A 23289-nucleotide genomic window follows, 5' to 3' on the forward strand; every position below is an offset into this window, starting at 1 on the left:
CCCTGACTCCCAGTGCCCAGCACGGATCTAGCCCAGGGAGAGGCCTACTGGTGTTTGCAAAGTGACTGATGTCTTCAGGAAGTCTCTAGCCAGCAGAAGGCAGTCTGACTACACCTTCAAGAGTAGAAAGACGGCAGGATTGGAGGGCAGATGGCCCTGGGCATCCTTGGCCATTGGACAGGTGTCTTGGCTTCTCTGAGCCTCAGTTTCCTCATCTGCAGAATGGGGATACTGGTATGCATCTTTTTCACCTTCACCATTATGCTGCATGCGTCCTTTATTAAAGTTTCAATGTGCATTTTCTTTATGAGGAAAGATGTTGAGCATCTGGTCAAGTCTTTATTTGCCATTTGGATTTTTTTTTTTTGGTTACCTACTTGGGTTTTTGTAAATTTGGGGTTGTTACCTTTCCATTCCCAAAAGTGTATTTGGGATATGAGTGCTTTGTCCAGATGTATCGTCAGCCATCACAGGGCTGAAGAGAGATTTCAGAGAGATCAGGCCACGTGGAGCCCAAGGCGCAGAGCCCAGCACCCACGTGTTCAAAAAGTATCAGCTCCTCTCCAGCCTCAGGCACTGCTCCGAGCACTCTTTGGGGACCCATGTACTCTGTGCCCACCCCCAGGAATCAGCGCAGAGCCCAGGGCTGGACCCCCAGGCTAGGCCATGGGGACAGCGCTGGGCCCAGAGTTTTCAGCCTTGGCCTCTAGGATTTATTCTGCCACTTCCGGCATGCATGGCCAAGGCAAATTGCTTTTCCTCTTTAGGTCTCAACTTTGTCATCTGTAAAATGGGCTCTCGTGCCTGCCTGGCCCACTCCTAGGTGGTGGTGGGCCTGAACCTCAGAGTAGGGGTCCAAGTGTTCTGCAGACTGTCCAAGACGACATACCAGGTGGCCCAGCTCCCCCAACCTAACACTCGGTGACAGGGAGCTCACCTCACTGGCAGATTTGCTTAGAGACAGGCCCCATCCAGGAGGGCCTCTCTGGATGGTGGTCCAGGGAGGTCCACGGCCTCCAGGCAGGGCTACTCTGGGCCAGTGTGATCTGTGGTCCCATTTCAAAGTCTCCTAAGCTGGACAGTGAGTTTCTGGGGCCCCCACTTCCCTCCCCACTTTATTTGGAGGTGCTCAAGCCGACTCAGGCCTCCACCTTTTACAGCAGACTCCTGTCTGCCAGCAAACACTTGGTGAAGCTTGGAGGTGGGGCCGGAAGGAGAAAAGAACAGTAATTACCCAGCTGATGGGGGCACTTTCAGGAAGGGGCATTCCACTCAGCCGGGAGCCCACATGGAAGGAGGGAGGCTGGACCGGGATGGCTGTCCCAGCAGCCTCAGCCTTGTGGCCCCATCCTTGGCCCTCCCATCCCCCACCGTGGTGGCCAGGAAGCTGGCTTCAAGAAGTTCCTCCCCAGCGGGCGTGTCTGGAGGCCTAGGATCCATGTCCTTGGCTAATCTAACACCCCGTTGGGCATGCTGCAGGAGGAAGGGAAGGGTGGAAGGAGTTTAGAGATGGAAGTGGCTAGAGCTCTAATGAAACCCCACTTGCAGACCAGGAAACAAGGGACAGCAGAGTGGGCCACAAAGAGATGGCAGCAGGCATTTCTCCCCGCCCCATTATTGTCCTGGGACGCCCCTGGGTTCCCAAGTGGGTGGTAGGGTTAGGCTATACCGGGGACCCCTGGAGGCCCCTGGGAGAAGGAGAGGAAATCTTCTCCCAACCAATTTGAAGGAACATGTGACTCAGGCTCTGACAGATGAAGCCCCTTCATGGCTGCTTCTCCCTCCACTCCGGGCCCCAGAGCTCAGGCAGCCTCAGTCCTCTCCCCTGACTCAGGACCCAGGACAAAATTCCCTTCCCTCTGCACATTCAGCCCCTTCCCTAATTGCCAGCCTTCTGGTGCCCCAGGGACGCAGGACTGTGGGGCATCCAGTATATGGTTTGCTTCATGGACCATCTCCAGGGACACAGGGACCACCAAGGGCCCACCTGCTTGGAACAAAAACCTCACTGATACCTGAGAGCAATGAAGAGCTCACTGTTGCCAGGCACTGGATGTCCCTTCTGTGTCTCATCTCTGACCCTCGTGCCAAGCCATCGGTGAAGACACCAAGGCACCAAGCTTTGGGTGGCTCGCCCAGGGTCCCACGGCTAGAACCCAGGGCAACCACAGGTCCCAGATGAGAACCCAGGGCAACCACAACACCTGTGCTGGAGTCATCGTGACACACCACCTGAGCCAAAGCTTTCAGCCGAATTACCCGCAGTAACTCTTACCTGCAACCTTGCTAGGCAGCTATGCTATGTGTCTTAACCTGAGGACCCAGACTGCCTGGCTTCAAATCCCAGCTCTGCCACTCACTGCCTGTGCAGCCTAGGGCCGGTGTGTTACCCTCTCTGGCCTCAATGACCTCATCTGTGAAAAGGGGGATAGTAGTAGGCTCTACCTCCCGTGGCTGTGAGTTCATGTGCATAAATCACAGTGCCCAGTACACAGTGGGTGCTCTCCAAGTGTTTACTGCTGCCTTTCACTGGAATCTGGAAGTTAAAGAGCTTGCCCTGTCTTTCAGACAGAAATTGAGTTGAAGAAACCAGTACTCACATGCAGACTTATCTGACCCCAAGTAGTGCTTTTAACCTCATGCCCATCACTGCCCAGAAGATGCTGGCCGGAAAGCCTTGGGGAAGCAGGAGCCAGGCGAGGAGCTCAGCTGTCAGCAGATGGCACTGTGGGGCCATAAGGGCTGCCCTCGCAGCCAGAGGGAGTGTTCACACAGCAGGCCTTGCAGACTGGGGCCCCCACCCCGGCCAGGCTCTGCACCAGAGTGCTGCCCTCAGTGGGAGGTACCACTTGCCCTGTTTCTCTGATGAGTTCTATGAGGGCCCAGAGAGGTTAAGCCATTGGCCCAAGGTCACACAGCTATAAGAGGCTGGGGCTCTCCCACCCCAGATGCCCGGATTGAGATTCCCAGCCTTGCCTTCATGCCACCCACCCCATCCTCACAGCCCCCACGAGGCCACAGTTATTCTCTGGAGCTTGATGGGAACCAGGCGTCCCCTCTCCACCCCCACTGTGGCTGGACATTCCAATGACGCTGAAGCCGCCAGCTTTGAAGTCGAAGCTAAGCCCCAGATTAGGGCGGCTCCAGGCTGGCCTGTCCCTCCCAGCCCCGTCGCCAGGCCCACGCCACGGGCCTCCCCACCCCAGGCCAGCATCCTTGTGGTACCGAGAGGTCTGGGGCCCAGAGACCTCAAGTCACAGCTCATCTCCTGGATGCCCTCTTCCTGATCACTAAGGAGCTCCAGGTCCCCCACGACCTGCCATGAGCCTGAAATCCCACCTTACAGCCCCACATCCTCACCCAAAAGGCTGCATGTTAACATGCTGCACCCTCATCCCACTGACACACACACGTTAGCACCCACCTCCCCAATAATAATAGGTCCTGAACAGGAATGTGATCTTGAACGTGTTCAGGGCTGTGAATGGAAAAAGAGGAGAAACGGGGAAGGTCTGGAGCTGGGAAGGGTGCTCTCGCTCCGGGCCTCGGCTTCCTCATTTGACCACCGAGAGTCCTTCCGGCTCAGTCTGCCCTGGCTCTGGGGTTCCAGCTGGGCCACTCTGAAGCAGGTGGGTGTCGGGGGGAGGGGTACCTCCTGTGCAGCAGGCAATGAGCTTGGTGCTTTATGTACCCCTATCTTTCTGCCTTGAGGAGCGACTCAGGTTCTAAAAGCCGTTCCCCTGCTGCGTGGTCACCATCCCAGACTTGCACACCTCCAGTCATGGGTAGTTCACTCCCTACCTAGGCGCCTGCCCCTGGGATGGCTCAGGTGGGCAGAAAGCCAGAGCAGCCCAAAGGCTTGGTCCCTGTTGCTCCCAGATGCCTGCTTGGCTCTACCTTGTGGGATACCCAAGTCACCCTCTGCCTGGGGCAGGGATTTGAAGCTAGGGTTCCCCACCCTACCCACACAGGCCCACAGGGCACTCCCCCAGCCTCCCTCACCCCCCATCCTGGCCCCCCACCTTTAGGTTGCTCCTGTCTGTCATTCCCCAGAAGCAGGGCGTCCAGTCCTCCTGGGGTGAGAGCAGGACCATCCCCTCCAAGGCCTGTCTAGGGTATCATGAATGCAGCCTCAGAAGCCATGAGCTCCTCTGGTGGCCACATCCCCCTGCTAAATGACCTCAGCTTTTGGCCAGTGAAGCCTGCTTACCTCCAGGAGAGGCTGGGGGCACAGCGCTGGTGGCTCCTGCTTTCACCAAGCCAGTTCAGTTGGGTGGTCCCAACTGAACCAAGAACAAAGCTTTAACAACCCCTCGGCTCCACCCTCAGCAAGTGGGCACCAGGCAAGCTTGAGAGCCTCTATCATACCAGCTGGGAGAAGCGAGGGCCGAGGGGCAGGAGAGGGGGCGGTGGGCTGGCTTTAGGAGAGCGCCAGGTGCAAAGTGCCCCAGGATGTCACCTCAGTGGGACTGAGCTGGAGCCTGAATCACTGAGGGAGTTTGGCTTTAAGACCTCGACCCCGAGCTTCTGTGCGTGGTCATCAAAAAACTCCCGTGGCCGGGAGCCTGTCTGTCTGTCAAAGCCACAGTCCCTCGGCCCCACCCTACCGGCTTGGGGTCCGGGATGAAGCCTTTTTGTTCAAGGAGGTTTGGAGTCAAGACTGAAAGCTAGTGCTTCCAGCATAGGGGTTCTCAGACATTTTCTTTCAGAATAGCCCCTCCCAGCCTCTTCTACAGGCTTCAGCTCTTACCTAACCTCAGGGAGCCCCACCTCACATTCAAGATTTTTGCCCTTACTTATTGTTTATATTAATTGTTTTTTTTTTTAAATCAGTTCATGTATGTACATTTATTTTAAAGAAAGCTTTTCTAAAAACCTCACTCCCGGGTGATGTAAACCAAAATATGACCATACAAATATACAGAAAGAAACAAAACAAAAATGTATGGAGAGAAACAAAACCATGCTGTTCGATTCCAGCTGGCTGCTGTGGCGGAAGGAAGGCTCCCAGCCTGCGGTCTTCTTCCTGATTGTTAAGAAAGGCAGCGGGCTGGCCGGAGACCCACCAGCACCAAATCGAGCCCCTCTTCTCCATGTAAGTGAGAGTGGACTTTTCTAGAAGAAGACTCCCTTTTCCATCTTCCAATCTAGAGGCCTGTCATCGTTCCCTCTGTGTCTGCATTTCTCCACCCATTCTTCAGGTTATCACTTCCTCCAGGAAGCCTTCCAGGCCAGATTGAGCATCTCCTCTGTGCTTCCTCAGTTTCATGGACCATTCCTGACTTTGCCCTTGTTACCCAGGGTTCTTAGATTATCTTTGTGATCATGTCACTCCCAGTGAAGTGGAAGCGCCTGTGCTCCTGGGACAAATCTTTACCATGGCCCACACAGGCGGCGTGCCCCCTCCCCTCCTGCCCCTGGCCTGCCCGCCGCTCTACCATCTTGAGTCCCTCTTGCATCGTGATGTCATCATTGGTTATGGCGTCTGCCTTCCCCCGGAGGCAGGCTCAGTGGGGCCCCCAGATGCTTTCTGTCTGTCCATCACAGGCTCCTCCAAGCCTGGCCTGCACAAAGGAAGGAAGGCGCCATCTTCTGAGAGTAGCAGTATCATTATCTTCATTTTCCAAATAGGGAAACTGAGTCACAGTGTGGTTAGTGGCTTGCCCAGGGCCACCTGCCTAGACATGGTGGAGTGGGTACAAACTCAGGCCTCTAGGCTCCAGAGCCAACGCAAATCACCACGACCTTTGACTGTCTCCCTTGCAAGACTTCTCCTTACCTTTGTCAGGTGAGACTTGAGAACTTGATGTATGAGACGGACAGGAAGAGACAGACAGACACAGTCAGACACTTGGGGGGTCCCAGGAGGCCCAAACCAACCCTCAGCTGGACTGAAATCTTGGCCCAGCCCAGGGCTCAGCTCTCAGCAAGAATGGGGTAGCTTTCCCACCAAACAGACTTTGTGGCTGCTGGGGCACCCCTCGGAGCCTCGCCCCACTCCTTCACCGCCCCTGAGGCCTAGAATTCCACTGAGATGTTTCATTATCGCTCTGAGGCCCAGTGTCCCAGGCTGAGGATACCATTGGCCCCCCCACCCCCCCAGCCACTTCCTGGCTGTGAAAAGGTGCAGAGTCACCCCCAGGGTTGCCACAGAGACACAGTATGATGGTGGAGCCACGTCAGGCAGGGTGTCTCCAGCAGCCACGTGGTCCTGGAGGGGCCGCCCTCCCACGCTCTGTGAGGCCTCCTCTTGAGATTCCCCACCCAGCTGGCTCCATGCCCCCGGGTCCAGCCTGGAAAGACCTTCAAAGGACTTGGCCGTTCTTGAGTGAGTGCCAGGAGGGAATCTGCTCTCAGAGTGAAGTTAGCCAGCCGCACGGGTGGAAGGAATTTGCCGTTTCTCTTAATAGCGACCCCCTCGTGATTTATATGGGGGCCACTGTCCGAAGGCCCCGGTTGACAGATCACAGTGGAAAATGAAATGCCAAGACGCAGGCGTCTCGCTGGGCTAATTACTCTCAATGAGACCCAGCTGGCTGCGGGAGCCGACAGGACCAGGGCCGGGCTGGATCCCTGTGCCCAGCTCCCTGACACAGAAGCCTGCCACGGCTGGGCCTGGGCTTCCTGGCCGTCATCTACCAGGCCCCACTTGGGGCCACCACCACCAAGAATTCCAGGAAAGCCAGTCTGGCCAGCTCACGGGACGGGTCACCTTTGGTGCAGCCCAGCCAGGCAGGCCTGGGCACGGCTGTGGCCTCAGGGTTTGCTGCTGCCCCAGAGCTCGAGACTCCTAAGACTCAGAGAGCCATGGGGTCCCATTCTGCTTGTGCGGAGACTAAGGCCCAGACAGGGCAGGTCCCGCGGAGCCTCAGGCATGGCTCTGGCCTGGCTGCGGCACTGGCCTCAGCCTCTGGCCCACGGTATCTTCTTGGAGGCCCAGAGCTTCAGTGCTGGCTACAGAAGCTACTTCCAGGGGCCTCGTGCAACTCTGGAATTGGTTCAGAGTTTCCCAAGAGTCTACTTTGTACCAGGCCCTGTAGGTTGTCGGGGGTAGAGTGATGAGCAAAATCCAACCAGATCCCAGGCTTATAGCTCTCTGGGGAAGAGAAACACCACGTGTATCTCCCCAGCAAAAGTGCTTAGTGCCGTGAAAATACATGAAAGTGTATTTGACCTATTCCAGGCATCAGGGACGGGATGTGATGCAGAGCTGAGAGCAGAAAGCTCAGTAGCGTGTGATCAGGCACTTATCCAACAGGAGAGTGGGAGAGAGGGTGGGAGACTGTTCCAGGCAGCAGGAGCAGCATATGCAAAGGCCCTGTGGCAGAAGGAAATGTAGGGCCCTCAAGGAACTGAATGAAGCTGTGCAGCAGGAACACAGAGCCAAGAGGATGGTGGTAAAGGGGAAGGTGGGGGAGGCCACAAGTAGTTTTTGTATCTTTAAAAAGGTGATTCCAAGTATGACTCAGGAGGGCTCATGTGTGCTCCTCCCAACTTCTCTCTGGCTTTCAGGAGCCTCAGCCCCCACCCCCGGAAGGGGCAGCTCTGTAGACCACCATAGCCACCTGGACCAGAGGAGCCAGAGGAACCCATCTAGGCATCGTGCAGAGCCAACTCAGGTGTCCCTAGAGAATTAGATGGAAAGTCATGGAGACTGAAGGCAGCTGGTGGTGAGCCCAGGTCAGAAGTGGCCAAGACCACCACTGAACCGCAGCTGGAGGGAGAGGGGTGATGAGGAAGCCATGCTATGAAGACACCAAAGGAGGCAGAGGCCAGGGCCTTGGAGCCACCAGCAGCCTCACAACTGGCCTCCCATCCCCCTCCTACCTTCTTTGCCACTGGAGCCTCCTGTGCCTGTGGGTCCCCCACCCAGAGCCCCGGTGGGTGTTACAGGTGCTATTGATCGTCTCGGGGCCCTAAAACAGAGGTGTGTGAGTGGATGGCTATCTGAAGGGCAGAGTAACGAACAGGTCAAAGAATGGCTCCCAGTCTCCCTTCCTGAGACACACAGAAGCCCTCTGGCCTCCCCACTGGCGGCCTCTGTGTCCTTGTGGAGCCAGGCCGATGCATGGCCAGCAGGTGTCCTGGTGTCACAGAGTAGGACAGCCTGGAGCTGCCAGGCAGGCCAGTAGGTACCCATGGCGCCCGCTCCCTCCAACAGATTTGTTCCTGGTTTCTTGGGACACAAACAGGTCTGACAGGTTCCTTGGCGGCTGAGTCCTTGATTTCCAGCAAAGCCAGACTCTTAGAGAGCAGAGGGAGCAAGGCCTGGGCGGAGGGAGGGCTCTATCCGAACCCTCCTCCTCCTCCTCCTCCTCCTCCTCCTCCTCCTTGGCCCCCAGCCTCCCCGACCCCTGCTCACAGACCTTGTACCTTGCATCCTGAGGCCGGGAGCTCTAGGCTGATGGGGACACCTCTCTCAACCACCTCCCCCAGAGGGAACACAGAGCTGAGGGGGGCGAGGACCAGGGAAAGGGACCTCCTTGTTGCTGTGACCCCAAACTCAGTCCCGCCCCCACTTCCTGGGCAGCCTGGGGAGAGCTGTGGGTGCAGGCTCAGAGCCGTGCTGCCTGCGTTCCACTCCCAGCTCTGCCATTGACCTTGTCATCCACCTGTCTTTTGTGTTTTGGTTTTGGTTTGTATCTCCCCATTATTGATGTGCAGGGTTTTTATTTTTAAAGTATATTCAGGATATAAGATCTTTGTCAAGGTCTCTCGTTGCCAGTGTCTCCTCCAGCCCGTACCCTGCCTCCTCACGTGCTTCGTGGCATCTTTCGCTGAGTGGAAGTTTTCAATTTGGAGTCCAGTCTCTGCACTTGTATTAAATGTTTGGTGCTACATGTGTCCCGTTTAAGAAATCTTTGCCGACTCCTTAGAACCCAACCCCTCCTCTCCATCTCGTTTGCCTCTGTCCAGCTCTTAGCTGCCAGGTCTCTCTGGGACTGCTCCCACCTCCTCCCTCCTGTGTCCCCAGACCAATTCTTGTCCTCCTCACTGCCTGATCTTCCCGCCCAGGGACAGGGCTGGCTCATCTCCGCATCCCTGGGACTGGCACCAGGTCTGGCACGCACTAGGTGCTCAATAAAATCTTCACCAACGAAGGCAGTGTCCTGTGCCCCAGCTGGGGATCATTAAAGCTGTCAATTAGTTCTAAACACCAGCTCGTCAGGAACATTTGAGCAAAGCCAGGAAGAAAAAAGTTTCGGAAAAACCAACAACATGGGAATGCTTAGCTTTCTCCCCAACCGGAGCATTAATCACGGAAACTCAGACCTTGTTAGCATTATTTATTCTTGCTTTGCCCCCGACCCCCAGGCGAGGGAGCCTTTTCCTCCCACATGTTGGCCGCAGGGGCACCCCTCCGGCTGCCCCCTACCCTGCCCCCTGGGTTTTGCTGCCTCTGAGTGTGTGTGCAGGGGGGTCTGTGACCTAGTCCTTCTCTTCGCCATGTGTGATGACGTAGCACAGGTTCCTGTAGTCCAGGTTGCCACATACATCTGGTGGGAAGGCAGCAAACATCTGCTTGATCTGGGGAAGGAGCAGAGAGTCAGCCTGGACCAGGGCGGAGTGGGGGCCAGAGCCGGTGGTCACCCAGGGCGTCAGGCATGTCGTTCCCCTCTTTGTAGACGGAGGCATCGAGGTGGAGGGCACAGAGGCCAGGCCAGCAGGCCGGGGTCCCACAGCCCCCCACCTCCCGAATCCTCATTCCCATCCAAGGAGTCAAGGGGGGCACCATCTCAGCAGACACTAAAGCAAGAGCACTTCCTGGGAAGACACTCACCTCCTCCTCACTGAACCGGTCGGCCTGCGTCATGAGCTTCTCTTTGATGCTGCTCGAGGGAGAGAAAGGGTCACATTCAAGGGAAGGGCTACTCTGGGCATGGACACGCAGATCCTGGGGGTGATGGCCCGCGAGGACACCAACCAGGGCTGGCCCTACAGCCCCCAGCTGGCCTCATGGGTCTGGCGGCCCCTTCAGCTCTCAGCCTCCTTTGTAACATGGACTCTCCTCTTTGCATCAAGTGGGGACCAAATGGCATGACCTTGGGACTCCAACATGACTATGGGGGCCACTCTGATGTCCCATTGTGCACTGATAATCAACCTCCAGGTCACTGAGGGGCACCTCTTCACCCTGGGTCTAGATGCACGGCTTCTCTGGCTTATGGTTTTTGCTGATGTTTGTAAGATGCGTCAGAGCATGCAAGGTGCCCACACTTAGCCGAGGGATGGGAAGGCCACCCGGCCAGTGTTCTCCTGGGCCTGCGCAGGTCTCCTTTGCCCCTCACAGCCCTGGGAAATGAGTACTACTTCCCCCTTTTACAGGAAGGGAAACCGAGGCTCGGGAAGGGGAATGAATTGCAGCGGCAGGTAGGGCGTGTCCCCCTGCGTGGTTCAGGAGGGCAGCTGCCCTCAGGGGCCAGAGCTGCCTGCCCCTGGAGGGATGGCCGCAGGTGGGCTGTTTGAGGCTGTGTGGGAGGGACTGGTGCCCCCCAGGAGCTCTGAGGGCCCCACAGGGCTCTCAGGGGGCACAGCGGGCAGGGGAGGATCAGAGGGCTGAGCTGGGCCCTGAGCACCCGCGTGTCCTGTGGCGCCGGCAGTGGCGGGCCCCGCTCAGGACCGACGCACATTTTCCATTATTTATGTTACTACAGGACAGTCACAGTTTCCAACTCTCTAAGCTGGGGACTTTTCACAGACTCTGTTTCAACCAGAGCCTCCTCTGTGGCCTGCCTGGCAGACAGCCAGGTCTTCCAGATCCCATATCCTGGGGATGGTGCCTTCGGTTCCCAAACTGTGTCCCCAAAGGGTTCCTTCCAGCCCTGACCTTGCTCTAGGGGTTGTGAAGGTGGGTGATGGTAGACGGGTTGGTTCAGGCCACTCTAGGGAGTGCCCCCCAGTGCATCCTAGGTCCATAAGCTGGAGGTGGGAACCCAGACTCTGAGAGACGGGTGAAGGAAAGGGCTGTAGCCTGGAGAAACCCTCAGGACCCTTCCCCTCCCCGTGAGGAGAGTGTGACTCAAAACTTTAGTGGGTGGGGAACAGTAAGAATGTCTGAGAGGTAAGACAGACCCTCCCCACTTCTCTTGCCTCACCTGCCCTTTCCCACCCCTCCTCCATCATGAGCTGGTTCTAATAGAAAGCAAAATTAGCCTCAAGCCAGCATAACAATTGGTCAGGAAGCTGGTGCCTGAGGAAGAAATCTTGTCTGCCCAGGGCCACCCACAGGCTGCGCGGGGTCTTGGAGGCTCTGAAGGGACTGCCCGAGGACCGCTCAGAGGTCGGCGTAGTGTCTCGGCCTCTGGGCAGCCTGCCTCTGCCCCACCCACCCGTGCCCGTAGCCCGCAGCTTCTGCCCTGAGCTCCTGACGGGCTGAGGCTCCCAGACATCGCAGGCATCAGTGCTCCCACGTTCATAATGCCAGCCCAGTGGCAGCTGGACAGCTGCCCATGGCCACCTCACTCTCTGCGCATCCTCAGCTGAGCTGCTTCCTTCCCATGGCTCCGCCTCCATCCCCACATTCACTCAGGCCCTTGTTAACATCTGGCCCAGCCCTCTCCCCAGAACCGCGAATCCCATTGGTGCTGGCCTTTTAGTTTACTTACCCATCCACTCCCCTCCCTCCCAATGGCCAAGACCCTTGTGGTGGCTGCAACCCTCTCTGTTCCTCCTCCAGGCTGGCCTCCATGTTGCCCCTGCCCAACTCCTTCTTAGGCGCTCCCATGTCCCGAGGGAAGACCCAGGGTCCAGGGCCTGCCTATCTGTCTGTGCTCAGTCTCCTCCATCCCCCACCCACACCCTCCAGCCAAAGACCACTCCCCCTCACCAACTCCAAACATGCCAAGTCCTGGCTCTTCTCTCTCTGGGATCCTGCATCTAGAATGTTCCCTGCTCCAGCTAGGGCAATCCTTAGTCATCCTTCCAGGCCCACCCCCACCCCTTCCTCCCTCACTACTGGGAGGCCCTTCCCTGGTGACCCCACATTCTCTGTCCTCTTCCACACAGATGGGGAGACTGAGGCCCAGAAAGGGAAGGGACATCAGGTGATGGGTGAGTTGGGCAGGGCAGTGGCCTCCCGGCTCCTGGCCGGAAGCTGCCTGAGTTGCCTGAGTTCTGGGCAGGAGAGGAGACTGCCGCCACTCTGACCCCACCCAAGACCACCAGTCACTGAGCCTTTGGGGAGGGAAAAACCAAACAGAAGGCAGAAGGGAACTTACAAATCAGCCTTGACGAAACCTTTCCCTTCAGTGTCGAACACCTTGAAGGCGTGGAGAATGGTCTCCTCTGGGTCCGTACCTGGAAGCAGCGCACATGGTTAGGGGCAGTGCCGGGAGGAGGCGGGCTGGGGGTGGGGCGGCCCCATGGCCCCTGCAGATGCCAAGGGCTCGGGGAGCTTCCTCCCCTCCTTCCAGTCCACGGTGAGGCCAGAGAAGGGAGGTTTCAGAGAAACAAAGAACAGCAGTAACAGCCCAGGGCACTGCGTACAGTCACGAACAGCCTGCACAGCTGGACACGGAGACCCAGACTAAGGGTTTACTGTATGCTTCACCCTCCTAACCATTGGTCTGATTTTACAGATGAAGAAACTGAGGCTCAGAGAAGTTAAGTGACTTGTCCAAAGTTCTCGTAGCTGCCGTGTGATGAGTGAGGTAAACTCTGGAGCTCTTGTTCCCCAAGATGCGTGCGAGAGGCTGTGGTTGGGGGAGAAAGAGCTGTTGCCTGGGGGCTGAAGGGGGCGCTCTGGCAGTGACATTGGAGGAGTCGGCGAGACTGAGCAGTTCCAGTTTGATCACTTTTATAGTGTGGGCTTTGGGAAAAGATGCCATTAGAAGAAATGGTTCTACTACCTCAACGGGATTGAATATCCAGCCCCCTGATGGCACAGAGGGGGAAACTGAGGCCTAGAGAGAGGAAAGGTCTCACCCAAGGTCTCCGGGACTGTGTGAATAACAGCGGGTGACCTGGTGACCCTTAACTGGTGCTCTCTCCCCTCAGTCACACTGTCCCCCCTGCTCACTGGGGACCAGGGGATGTCCCCTTCCTTCTTCGAGGCTCAGCTGTGTCATCGGGGAAATGGAGACAGAAGGTGGGGTTTGCTGCCCGCCTCCCGGGATCAGTTAAGATCACATGTTGTTAATGATAAATATCTTGACAAACATTAATCCATCATGGCTGCAGACACATCTTGAGTGCCATGTCCCCTCCTGCAGCTTCAACATTTTACCCAGTGGAATGCCAGCACACCCCATGTGGTAGGTGCTGATGTCCCCAGTTTGTCAAAGAGGAAACTGAGGCTCAGAGACACTTTGTGACTTGCCTGATAAGGGGAGGGAGTGTTTAAAACCAGCCCTTTGGATCTTCTGAGCCCCCTGTCTGTTCTGCCTCTCAGACTGGGTCAGCGCCAGCTGTGTCTCCCCCATCAGACTCATCCAGGACAGGATGGCGTCTGAGTCACTCCACATCTCTGAGGCTGGCCTGAGTGACTGAGCTGGGTTCAGTGCTGGCCCTGCCGACCTGGGAGCTCCTGGAGAGAGAGCCATAGGCTTCCTCTAGGTAGGGCAGCAGGAAGCCTGTGTGCCCCGCCCAGAGGCTCAGCCCAGGGTCCATCTAGGGCAGAGCTCCAGGCCATCACAGCCTGGCCTTGCAGGCAGAGAAGGGGTGGCCAAGGGATTATGGTGGGGACTTCTGGGGGGAGGGGCAATCTCAGCTTCCCAGGGTCTTTGGAGAGGCCTCCCTGCCAGAACAGGTTGACTCCAGCCCACCTTTCTGAGGACCAGATGCACATGGACCAGCTGCCCTGGGCTCAGGTCTCGTGGCTGGACTTTCACCGCAGCCCGGTCACCCCCTCCCTCCTCTCAGAAAGGGCCTCAGCTTTGCAGACTGCAAACCCCATCAAATGGCTGTAGAGTGGCTGCTTCCCCCTGTGGCTGTTGGGAATCTCATGACAAAGTGTCCTCGTCCCAGTTAGAAGGACAAGGTGGTTCCTGCCCAGCCGCCAGCTCCTGTCCCTCCCGCTGGCTCAGCCAAGTTCACATGATAGGCTCCACTGAAGCCCCAGCCCTGGGGCCCCCGCAAAAATGAGGAAAAGCTGCAGCCCTGGTCATAGCTCTGAGCTCATCCGCTGACCCACATGCGCTCTGGGACTCCCGTTAAAGTCACACATGTCTCTCCCCAAAAATAGGCCCCCAGCCCAGCCCCCTGGGCTTCTGCGCTCTTCAAGGAAGGGACCATGGTCCCAGGAATAACCCCGAATAGCTTCCACCCAGAGGTGGACCCCATGGCACTTCGTCAGCTGGGCAGCTCCAGGCTGTCGTGGGTTTAGCGGTGGTCCCCAAAAGATACGTCCATATCCTCATCCCTGAAAGCAGGAAACGTCACTTCCTTGGAAAAAGGGACTTAGCATATGTAAGGAAAGGCTCTTAAGACGAAGAGATCATTCTAGATCGTCCAGATGAGCCCTGAATCCAATGACAATGCCCTTATGAGAGTGAAGCAGTGAGAGACAGAAGAGGAGGGGGCATTGTGATCACGGAGGCAGAGAGGGCAGCGATGCAGCCATCAGGAGCTGGAAAAGGCCAAGGATGGGTTTGCTCTAGAGCCTCTCAGGGAGCCCGACCTGCCGGATTTCAGGCTTACAGATCCCAGAACTGAGAGAATACATTCCTGGTTTTTTGAGCTGTCAAATTCACGGTCATGGTTACAAGCAGCCTCAGGAAACTAACACAAACCCCACCATACAGATAAAAACTGAGGTGCAAAGAGCAGACCAGCCTTGCCCGAGGCCACCTGAGGGTCAGTGGGAGGCCAGGTCTTGAACCTAGATGAAGCCAAGACCAAGGCGGGGTATCAGGCAGGGGCGGCTCCAGGGTGGAGTGACAGTAAGACCCTCCTTCCAGGGCAACCACAGCCCAGGCTGGCCCTTCCTTCTGACCCTGGAACCCCAGCCCAGGCCTGATGCTGCGTCTCGGGGGAGTGCAGTGTTCACAGCCAGAGTCGGGGTGACGGTTCCATCCCTGCCGTTTTGATGCAGGGACACTGTCTGAGCCTGGGTCTCCTCACTCATGAATGAGGCCCCTGATCCTTTCGCTGGAGAAGCCCACCCTGCATTGGGGTTGGCCACAGTGGCTTCCAGACTCCCCCCAGCCCACAGCCCCCAAGAACCACCTCCTCCTGTCGGCAGAGCAAGAAAGAGGAGCCCAGGGCTAGGGAGGTGGGGCTGGGGCTGGGACACAGTCCTGAGAACGGACAAAGGGCTTTCTTACAAATGTCCCCCTGGGCCCCTCATAGCCTTGCAAAGAGGGGTCATTACAGCAACCCCCGCGCTGTGATACAGATGTGGAAACTGAGACAAGGCCTGGTATGTGCACCCCAGGGGCTGGTACCTCGGGCTACACCATGCTGCGAGCTGGGGTGTGTGTTGGTGGCAGCCTGCTGGCACACAGGACCCAGCCTGCCACTCCCACTCACTCATCCTCTCCCCAGGGCCCCCTGGGGCCTCACTCACCCTTCAGCTTCTCCCCAAACATGGTCAAGAAGACAGTGAAGTTGATGGGCCCGGGGGCTTCCTTCACCATGGCCTCCAGCTCCTCATTCTTCACATTGATGCGGCCTGGGGCGGGGATTGGGGGGGAATCCCAAGAGTACAATGAGGGTCAGAAGGGGCCCTGCCTGCTGGCAGCCTGAGAGAACACAGCTCAGGACCACAGAGTGTCCTACAGGGTCTCCCAGCTCTACCGTCTTACCACCCCTCACCCAGCCCTAAGGCCCTGCCCGCCTGCTGGGGGGCCCCGGGATGGGGGCACATTCAGCCACGGTCATCACTGAGCTGTCCCCAGCCTTACCACCCGCCTGCCACCACCTCAGCCTCCCTGGAAAGGATAGCACATTGGTGGCTATCCCCATTTTACAGATAAGGAGACTGAGGCCCAAAGAAGCTGATGCTGAGGCATATAGGGGCTGGATGACCTGGGCCTCAGGGCTCAGGTCCCCTAGGAGGGGGTTCACTGGCTGCCTGGAGGTGAGGACTCTGGGATTCCTCATGGTCTCAGTGGACAACCAGATCTCCGGGAGCTCAAAGCTCAGTCTAGGTATAACTTGGCTATGCCCCTGCACTCCACCCAAAACCCACCCCATCCATCCTTAAGGCCCATTCTTGGGCCCTTGGAGAATGCAAAAGCCTCCCCAGGCAGCTGAAGTCCGGCAGGTACCCTGAGCCCCTGGAGTGTCTCCAGCCTCTTCCGTACCTCCAGCGCCTACCCCTGCTCTCCTGACCCCTCACCGCCCCCCCACTCCAGGCCTTTTCACAGGCCATTCCAGCATCTGCTAGGCCCTCTCCATCCCCTGGTGAGTCCTCCTCTAACACCCAGGAGCCCTCCCCTGAACTTCCAGGCAGAAGCTGCCTCTCCTCTGCACCCCCAGGGATCACCGGCCCCTCACATCCACTGTAATGACCACACTGGCCTGCCCCCAGCCGCCTGCTCTTTCTGGATGGCCCGGACACCGCCCCAAGCCTCCGGCTGCTGGTCACTCACCCAGGGCAGCAAAGGTGTCCCTCAGGTCCTCCTTGTCAATGAAGCCATCCCGATTCTGGTCCATGATGGTGAAGGCCTGGCAGAGACACAGGCACTGAGCAGCCACCCTCCCACCTGCCCAAGCCCAGGCCCCCTCCCCAGACATCCCCTACACACACTGCAAGGGGCTACCATCCCACTCACTGCTGCCCAGCCAGCGTCAGTGCAGGCCCCTCTGGCCATCCGTCACCCAGCTCAGAATGACACCAGCATGAGAGTGATGGCTAACTCGCTCTGGATTTCAAGTGTGTGCCAACACGCTTCTGGGGCTTTGTCTCATCCCTCATTTCATGCTCCCAGCTACCCCATTTTACAGAGAGCAAAACTGAGGCTCAGAGAGAGGAAGAGCTCACCCAAGGTCACACAGCAAGTAAAGGCTCAGGTAGAGAGGGGTAGGGGCTGCCCGAGGACAGCTCATCACATCTCCAGGGTCTGAGATACAGCTGGAGGCCTTTAAGAATAGTGACATCTCCACCCCCCAGGGACTGAGAGCTGACCCCACACTTGGCCAGCTCCCTAAGGGCCTTCTGTGCATCACAGTAATCCTCCCACAGGCCCTGGGAGGCAGCTGACCAACCTCTTTAAACTCCTGGATCTGGGACTGATCAAACATGGAGAAGACATTGGAGCTGGCTCCACCTTCTGCTCTTTTCCGGGCTCTTCTGGGTGCCTGTGAGGGTCCAGGTGAAGTCTTGCAGAAGCCCCTTCCTCTCAAGTCCCTCGTTTGTCCTACCCCTTCCCCTCAACACTCACGCCTCATTTCCTGAATGACACTGCCCGCCCCCCGGGGACCACAGCAGACAGACTGGGCTCCTCGAGAAGTCTTGCAGAGAAGCAAGGGGTCTCCCAGCCTGAGGCAAGAAGCCTGCAGAGCGCCCACCCCATGGGGCCACCCTGCTGCTTCCTGTCCTGCCCCCACTTGAAGGCAGGTGGGCAGTGCCCAGGCTGCAGGGCAGAGTGGGGCATCTTTTCTAGCACCAGCCCCTGCTTGGGGCCCCCTCCTCTTCGGCCACCCTCCCCGTGTTCAGGATAACATTGGGGTCCCTCAGCCCTGAGAGGTCTGTCCTTTGTCCCTCTCCCACCCCCACCCATCTAGGTCCCCTGCACCTGCTTTGAGCTCCCTTCTCTCCCCGCATTCACTCCTGCCATTCCCACTGCCAGGATGTGCCTTCCCTGTCTTTCGTCGGGGAGAATCCTCATCCTTCAGGTTCAGCTCCTCTGCCACCTCCTCTAAGCAACCTTCCCTGACTGACCGGGAGATCAACACAGAGCTCCCCGGCCCCATCCTCTCCTCTCCACCAGTCTTGGGCTTCCACACCTTGTCGCATGGGGCGCCCTGCACTCCTTGCCACAGCTCCCCGTGTCTGTCCCATCTCTGGGGCTCCCACCCCAACCCCGGGCCTGGGGGTCAGTTTGGAAAGAGCTGCCCAGAGCTCAGGGCCATCAGGTAGAGCAGGTGACCCTTCACGTGGAGGGTCTGTGGCCAGCCTTCCAGCCTCCGTGTGTTTCTTTCAGGACATCACGGTGCCTGAGAGTCCGCGATTGGACATTTGCTGAAAGATCTCTGTCTCCAACCCCCCCATGGGACTTTTCCTTCAGCAGCCGCACTAGAGCCTCCAGGTGCAAGGAGCCCCATACCTGGCCATGACGGGGGGAAAGGACAGCCAGGACTTCACAAAGGAGGTGGTGGAAGGGGCGCCCCGCAGACCTGGGCTTCCCCGTGCCCAGCTCCTGCCTCCATTTCAGCCAGTACTGCCCTGTGTGCCCAGCCCCGCCTACCCCGCCCCAGAGCTCTGGCTCCCCCTGCCCCCACCAAGACACCGGCGCCTGTGTGGTCTCCCCCCAGCTCACTCTTGTCCCCCCACCCCAAGCCCCTACCCCCCCAACTCGTCCCCACTTCCCTCCGCTCCTGGGCTCACTTCAGGAGCCACAGCGCCCGGCTGACTTATAATTAGCTTTTACTGGGTCCTTTGTCTCCACTAATCCTTTGAAAGGGGGGCTGGCAGGGCGGCCAGGACATTATGATGCCGTAAAACCCCTGTAATATTTATAAATCCCTTCAGACATCATAAAGAAAAGAACCTCTCTGTGGAATTCAGCTCACATAATTACATATACATTTCCCTCTGATTAATAAAAAGCAATCACTTCCGTCTGTGGGATATTCTGCCCTTTCTCTCCTCAGACCTGCCCTTGGCCTCGGCACCCCCCCACCCCTGCCTCGCCTCCGCCTTCCATGTCCGTCTTTGGAAATACCGCCCTACTACATGCCAGCCTCGCAAGGAAGGAATGGGCTGTTTTCTCCTGCTGCCCAGGCAAGCCTGGGGCCCAGGGCCCTGACTGGCCTTCGGGTCTCCCAGCCGGGACCTAACGAAGCCCAGCTCTCTTGGAGATCCCCTTTTATAGTGCACCCCTGAAAGATAAACATCCCCCACAGGAAACAGCTCAGGGGAGAAGGGGGTCACCCAGACCTCAGTTCTAATCCTGACTTTGCTACTCACAGCCTCTGTGATGCTAAGAAAACCGGTTGTCTGCCCTGAGCCTCAAGTACAAAAACCAGATAATGGCTCCCTCAAAGCATCTGAACATTTATTAGGTACCTGCTGACCTCCAGCCAGGCCCTGTGCCCAGTCTCAGGGACCCAGAGCTGAATCAGGCCCCATCCTTGTCCCCAGAGAGCTCACAGTCCAGCTGGGAGACACAATCAGGATGGCGGAGCGAGGGAGGGGCAGGTGCTGAAAACACAGAGAAGCTGCTGTACCCCTGGAGTACTCAGGGCAGACTTCCCGGAGGAGGTGGCTTCTGAGCTGTGGCTTGACAGCTGAGTCAGAAATCTTAGGCCAAGAGGGACTGATGAGTGTGTGTGAGACAGAGGCATGAAAAAATAGCACCATTGAGAGCCTGTGGGGAGCCCAAGGGGCTGGAGCCCAGGGGTAAGGGACAAACGGCAGGGTGGGCCCCACGTGGCCTGAAGAACTCTGCAGAAAGGCCAGCAGCCCCCACACCAAGCTCCATAGGACCCAGGCTGTCCTGGAGTAGTGACCCCAACCCCCATAGGATCCCTGTTCTCCCAGGGAGCAGAGTCCCACTTTTGCCGTGAAACCTCCAAGCCTGGCCCACCCTGTTCCCCTCCAACCTCCTCTTCCTCTCTGCCCTCCCTGCCACCTTGGCAGCCCCCATCAAGTCCAGAAAAGCAGAGACCCCAATCAGGACCCCCCTGATGGCCTGGCCGGGTTCGGGGATGACATCAAGGGTGAAGAAAAGGTCAGAACCAGGTACAAGATCAGGTCAAGGTCAAGGATGTCAGTGAGAGGAACAAGGTCAAGGTCAGGGTGAGTTCAGGCAGTGAGGTGAAGGGCAGGATCACAAATGAAGTCACGGTCACAGGATGAGGTCGGAGTCGAGGAACAGGGTCAGGGTCAGGAGGCGGGGCAACGCCAGCCTACCATGGTCTGGAGGGCTCCCTCGAGCTGCAGCCGGGCTAGGGGAGCTCGGAGACAGCTCTTTAAATAGTGCTCCAGGTCCGGAAAGCAGTTTGGAAGGAGACAAAGGACAGGATGGGGGCCTCCCTGCCAGGCACCTGTCAGGGACCATACAGAGTTAGTGGGGTTGAGGGATCCAGAGACGGTCCAAGCCAGCAGGATCTCCACCAGCACGGGGCCAACTGGAAATCTGCAGCCAAAGGACTAAGGTCCAGGAAGAGGCTGTTGGCTGAGGACACACAGTAAGCTGAGGCCTGGAACCAACTGGGAAGACTTGGCCTGCGGCCATGCAATTTCAGGAGAGCTCCCAGAGCAGGGCGAGCCACACCAGCTGGGGAGACTCAGGGCTGCACCGTGGCCTCGAGCTGTGTGACCTTGGGTGGGACACTACCCTCCAGAAGGCTCAGTCCTCGCAGATGAGAAGTGGGGAGCACGTGACCCCTCCCTGCGCAGCCCATGGAGGGGGTTTCCGCATCAGCTTGGCCCACAGAGGCCCCTCACCCAATAGGATTACTGTCACCATTACTGCCCCAACCCCAGGCCCCTCCAAGGTATTGAAAAGAAACCAGGGAGATGAAAAAGCGATGAGACAAACAGGAAAGATGGAAGTGACTCTGATGAGAGCGAATTGAGAAATCACGTCCCCATTCACTCCAGCCACACACATTTTGGGACATGGCCCATCCCCATCAGGCCTGGCTCAGCCCAAGAATCCTCCAGTTCGTGTGCCAAGCCAAGCCCACACCTGCCTCCGGCAGGCCCCCCATGTGTCCAGTGCAGCCCGGCTGCCCCAGCCAGCCAGCCAAGTCAGCCCCCACCTGGAGCCACCACGTCTGCCGGGCTGCCAGGGCCGGCAGTGCTGGGCTCGGGCCGCGAGCCCACCCACCCCCAGGCCCAGGACAGCTTAACTGTCCCCGGAGCTGGCCTTAGGCCTCCAGGCCCCAGAACGGCTGATCCCCTGTTTTCAGGGGAGGGAATGTGACGATGATGAAAATGATACTAAGAGTAGCTAGCATTTACAAAACACAGACGGTCAGACTATGTGCTAAAGCAGACATCTTCACTTTGAATCCTCACCCCCTTTTCCAGGTGAGGAAACTGGGGTGCACACACAGGAATTCACTCACCCAAGGCTGATAAGTGGTGGTGCCAGGATGAAATCCCCTTTCTGGGGGTTCCAGAAGGTTCTGCGCATCCCAGTGCTCCCCTCCCTGAGTCATCCCAGACTAGCTGGCTCTGACCAGCCCCTCTGACCTCCCTGACACCTGTGATGGAAACTTCCACCATGCTGCCCCTTGGCAGGGACCAACCACACAGGCCACAGGTGTTCAGCAGGTCAGGGTGAGGGGAAACTGGCTCTCAGCACAGGAGCCAGGATTCCAGTCCCAGCCCCACCTTGACCCACAGCAGGTGCCTCCGCATTTCTGGGCCTGGGCAGAGGGGCAGGTGGTCGCTGTCCGCACCAGCCCTGGGGAGCAGCCCTTCCTGGCCCCATCCATGAGCCTGGCCCTGGGAACCTCCGGACTCTGGGCTTGCTGAGCAGGGAGAAATGATGCCATCAGGGGCTACAACGCCTGCTTCCTGTGGCTGGAGGCGTCCTCATGCAAGGCCTGGATGTCCCTGAGCTCCTGCCTCTGGGGATCACTGCCCAGGACAGTCCTACACACTCGGAGAGCTGCCCAGCCTGCCAAGAGGAGGGACGTGCAAGAGGGGATGATGGTGAGACGCAGAGTGAGTCACAGCAGGGCTTACGAGCACTTAGCAAAGTATTCCCCATGGTTTCCTTCCCTGGCCTTCTCATTTGTGTTACAAAAGAAGGAAGAACTAGTCAGAAATCTGGTGGAGACGATGGAAACCCCCAGGGGAGAGACAGTGGGGAAACCCTTGTCCCTGGGGTAGGGGGAACAGGGGGAGGTGTGGGGAGCATGCAGCGGTCCTGAGAAAGGGAAGCCCTGAGTTCTGCCCTTGCTGTGGGCCTCAGGCTCAGCAACACACAGACCCTCAGTTTTCCCCATCTGAGAAATGGTGCCAGCAACCTGGCTGCCTGGAAGCTGCCATCAGGCAGCCCAGTGCCGGGGGAAGGAGGTGGGCTCTGAAGTCACTGGCCGGGGTTTTGAGGGCAGAGCCCCCATGTGGATGAAGAAACTTGCCACCACAGCCCCCCCAACAGCTTGTTGGGGATATGGCGAGTCTGTTGCCATCACTGGGTCACGTTGTTTGGCTCAGCTGACCACAGGGCAACGGCCAGTTGTTGTGGTCAAAGAGAACACTGAGGGGTCTGTGCTTCCACCCAGATGCCTCCAAGAGCAAATAGCCTAAGACCTGGAATTCCAGGTTGGCCCCGCTGAGTCAGAGGACTTAGCCCCTTGTGAAGAGCACCCACTTAACAGAGGGCAACCTGAGGTCTCAGGGGTGACCACGTCAGGACGGGAACTTGAAGAGACCAACTGCCTTAGGACACGGCCGCCCTCTGCAGGGTAACAGCTGTCACCCAGACCTCATGAGAACAAGCTGGAACAGATGACTTCACCTGTCATCCCTCACCTCTAACCTCTTATCACTAACTCGGCATGTTCAGCCGGCTGACCCCTGCCGTCCCAGGCTCACAGCCCTTGGTCCCCGCCCTGGTCAGCCACCACCTTGACCTCCACTGTATTCCAAATGCTTCCTTCAATCTCCTTCCCCCAAACCTTTGCCTAAGTCACTTGACCCCTCCCCTCCCTGCCCCGACTGGAATCAATGTCTGTCTCCAACCTCCACTGCAGAGCAAGGACCGCCTGCCTTTCCCTTGGCCTTGGGACCTCACCACCATTGCCCCACCTAGAAGCTTTCGCCCACCTGGACTCTCAGAGCACAAGGGGACTCCATCAGCCCTCTGAGTCCAGCCCTGCTAAATGCTGAGTGTCCTGTGCAGCCTCACCATCAAGTGGCCATTTCTTGCATACCACCTGTGATGGGGAGCTCACCACTTCCAAAGCAAGAGCAACTCAAACTGGCAAATGCTCACTGATTCTTTGCCGTGGCACTCTACCAGGTGTTCTGGGGGACTAAGAACATGTCCTGACAATTTCTGGGCTTGGGCCATTTTAGTTACCCAGTCAGACAATGGACACTGAGTTTATTCGTTCATTCATCAAATATTTATTGAGTGCTGGGCGTAGCGGTGAACAAAACAGGTACAGTTCCAAGAGTGAGGGGACGCAGATGAAAAGTGCCACCACCCGCTCAGCAGGGGT

General features: G+C 57.7%; 1 protein-coding gene across 1 annotated transcript; it reads right to left on the reverse strand.

The window, feature by feature from the left end:
• Positions 1 to 9279: 9279 nt before the first annotated feature.
• Positions 9280 to 20106, reverse strand: MYL10 (myosin light chain 10). Its single transcript, XM_010952729.3, has 7 exons — positions 20018 to 20106; positions 17149 to 17241; positions 16533 to 16608; positions 15506 to 15610; positions 12219 to 12297; positions 9782 to 9830; positions 9280 to 9528 (listed from the first exon to the last, which is right to left on the reverse strand). The coding sequence occupies exons 1-7, from the start codon at positions 20018 to 20020 to the stop codon at positions 9430 to 9432; spliced, it is 504 nt and encodes a 167-aa protein (XP_010951031.2). The 5' UTR covers positions 20021 to 20106; the 3' UTR covers positions 9280 to 9429.
• Positions 20107 to 23289: the final 3183 nt, after the last annotated feature.

This window comes from Camelus bactrianus, chromosome 18, assembly GCF_048773025.1.
Source record: "Camelus bactrianus isolate YW-2024 breed Bactrian camel chromosome 18, ASM4877302v1, whole genome shotgun sequence".
NCBI classification, from domain to species: Eukaryota; Metazoa; Chordata; class Mammalia; order Artiodactyla; family Camelidae; genus Camelus; species Camelus bactrianus.

Bases quoted from the DNA above. Each gene is read 5' to 3' on its own strand.
- MYL10 (XM_010952729.3), bottom strand. The intron at 12,298-15,505 runs GTGAGTGAGGCC...CGCTGCTTCCAG, and splicing joins GTTTGGGGAGAAGCTGAAGG to GTACGGACCCAGAGGAGACC. The intron at 9,831-12,218 runs GTAAGTTCCCTT...TCCCTCGAGCAG, and splicing joins GGTTTCGTCAAGGCTGATTT to CATCAAAGAGAAGCTCATGA.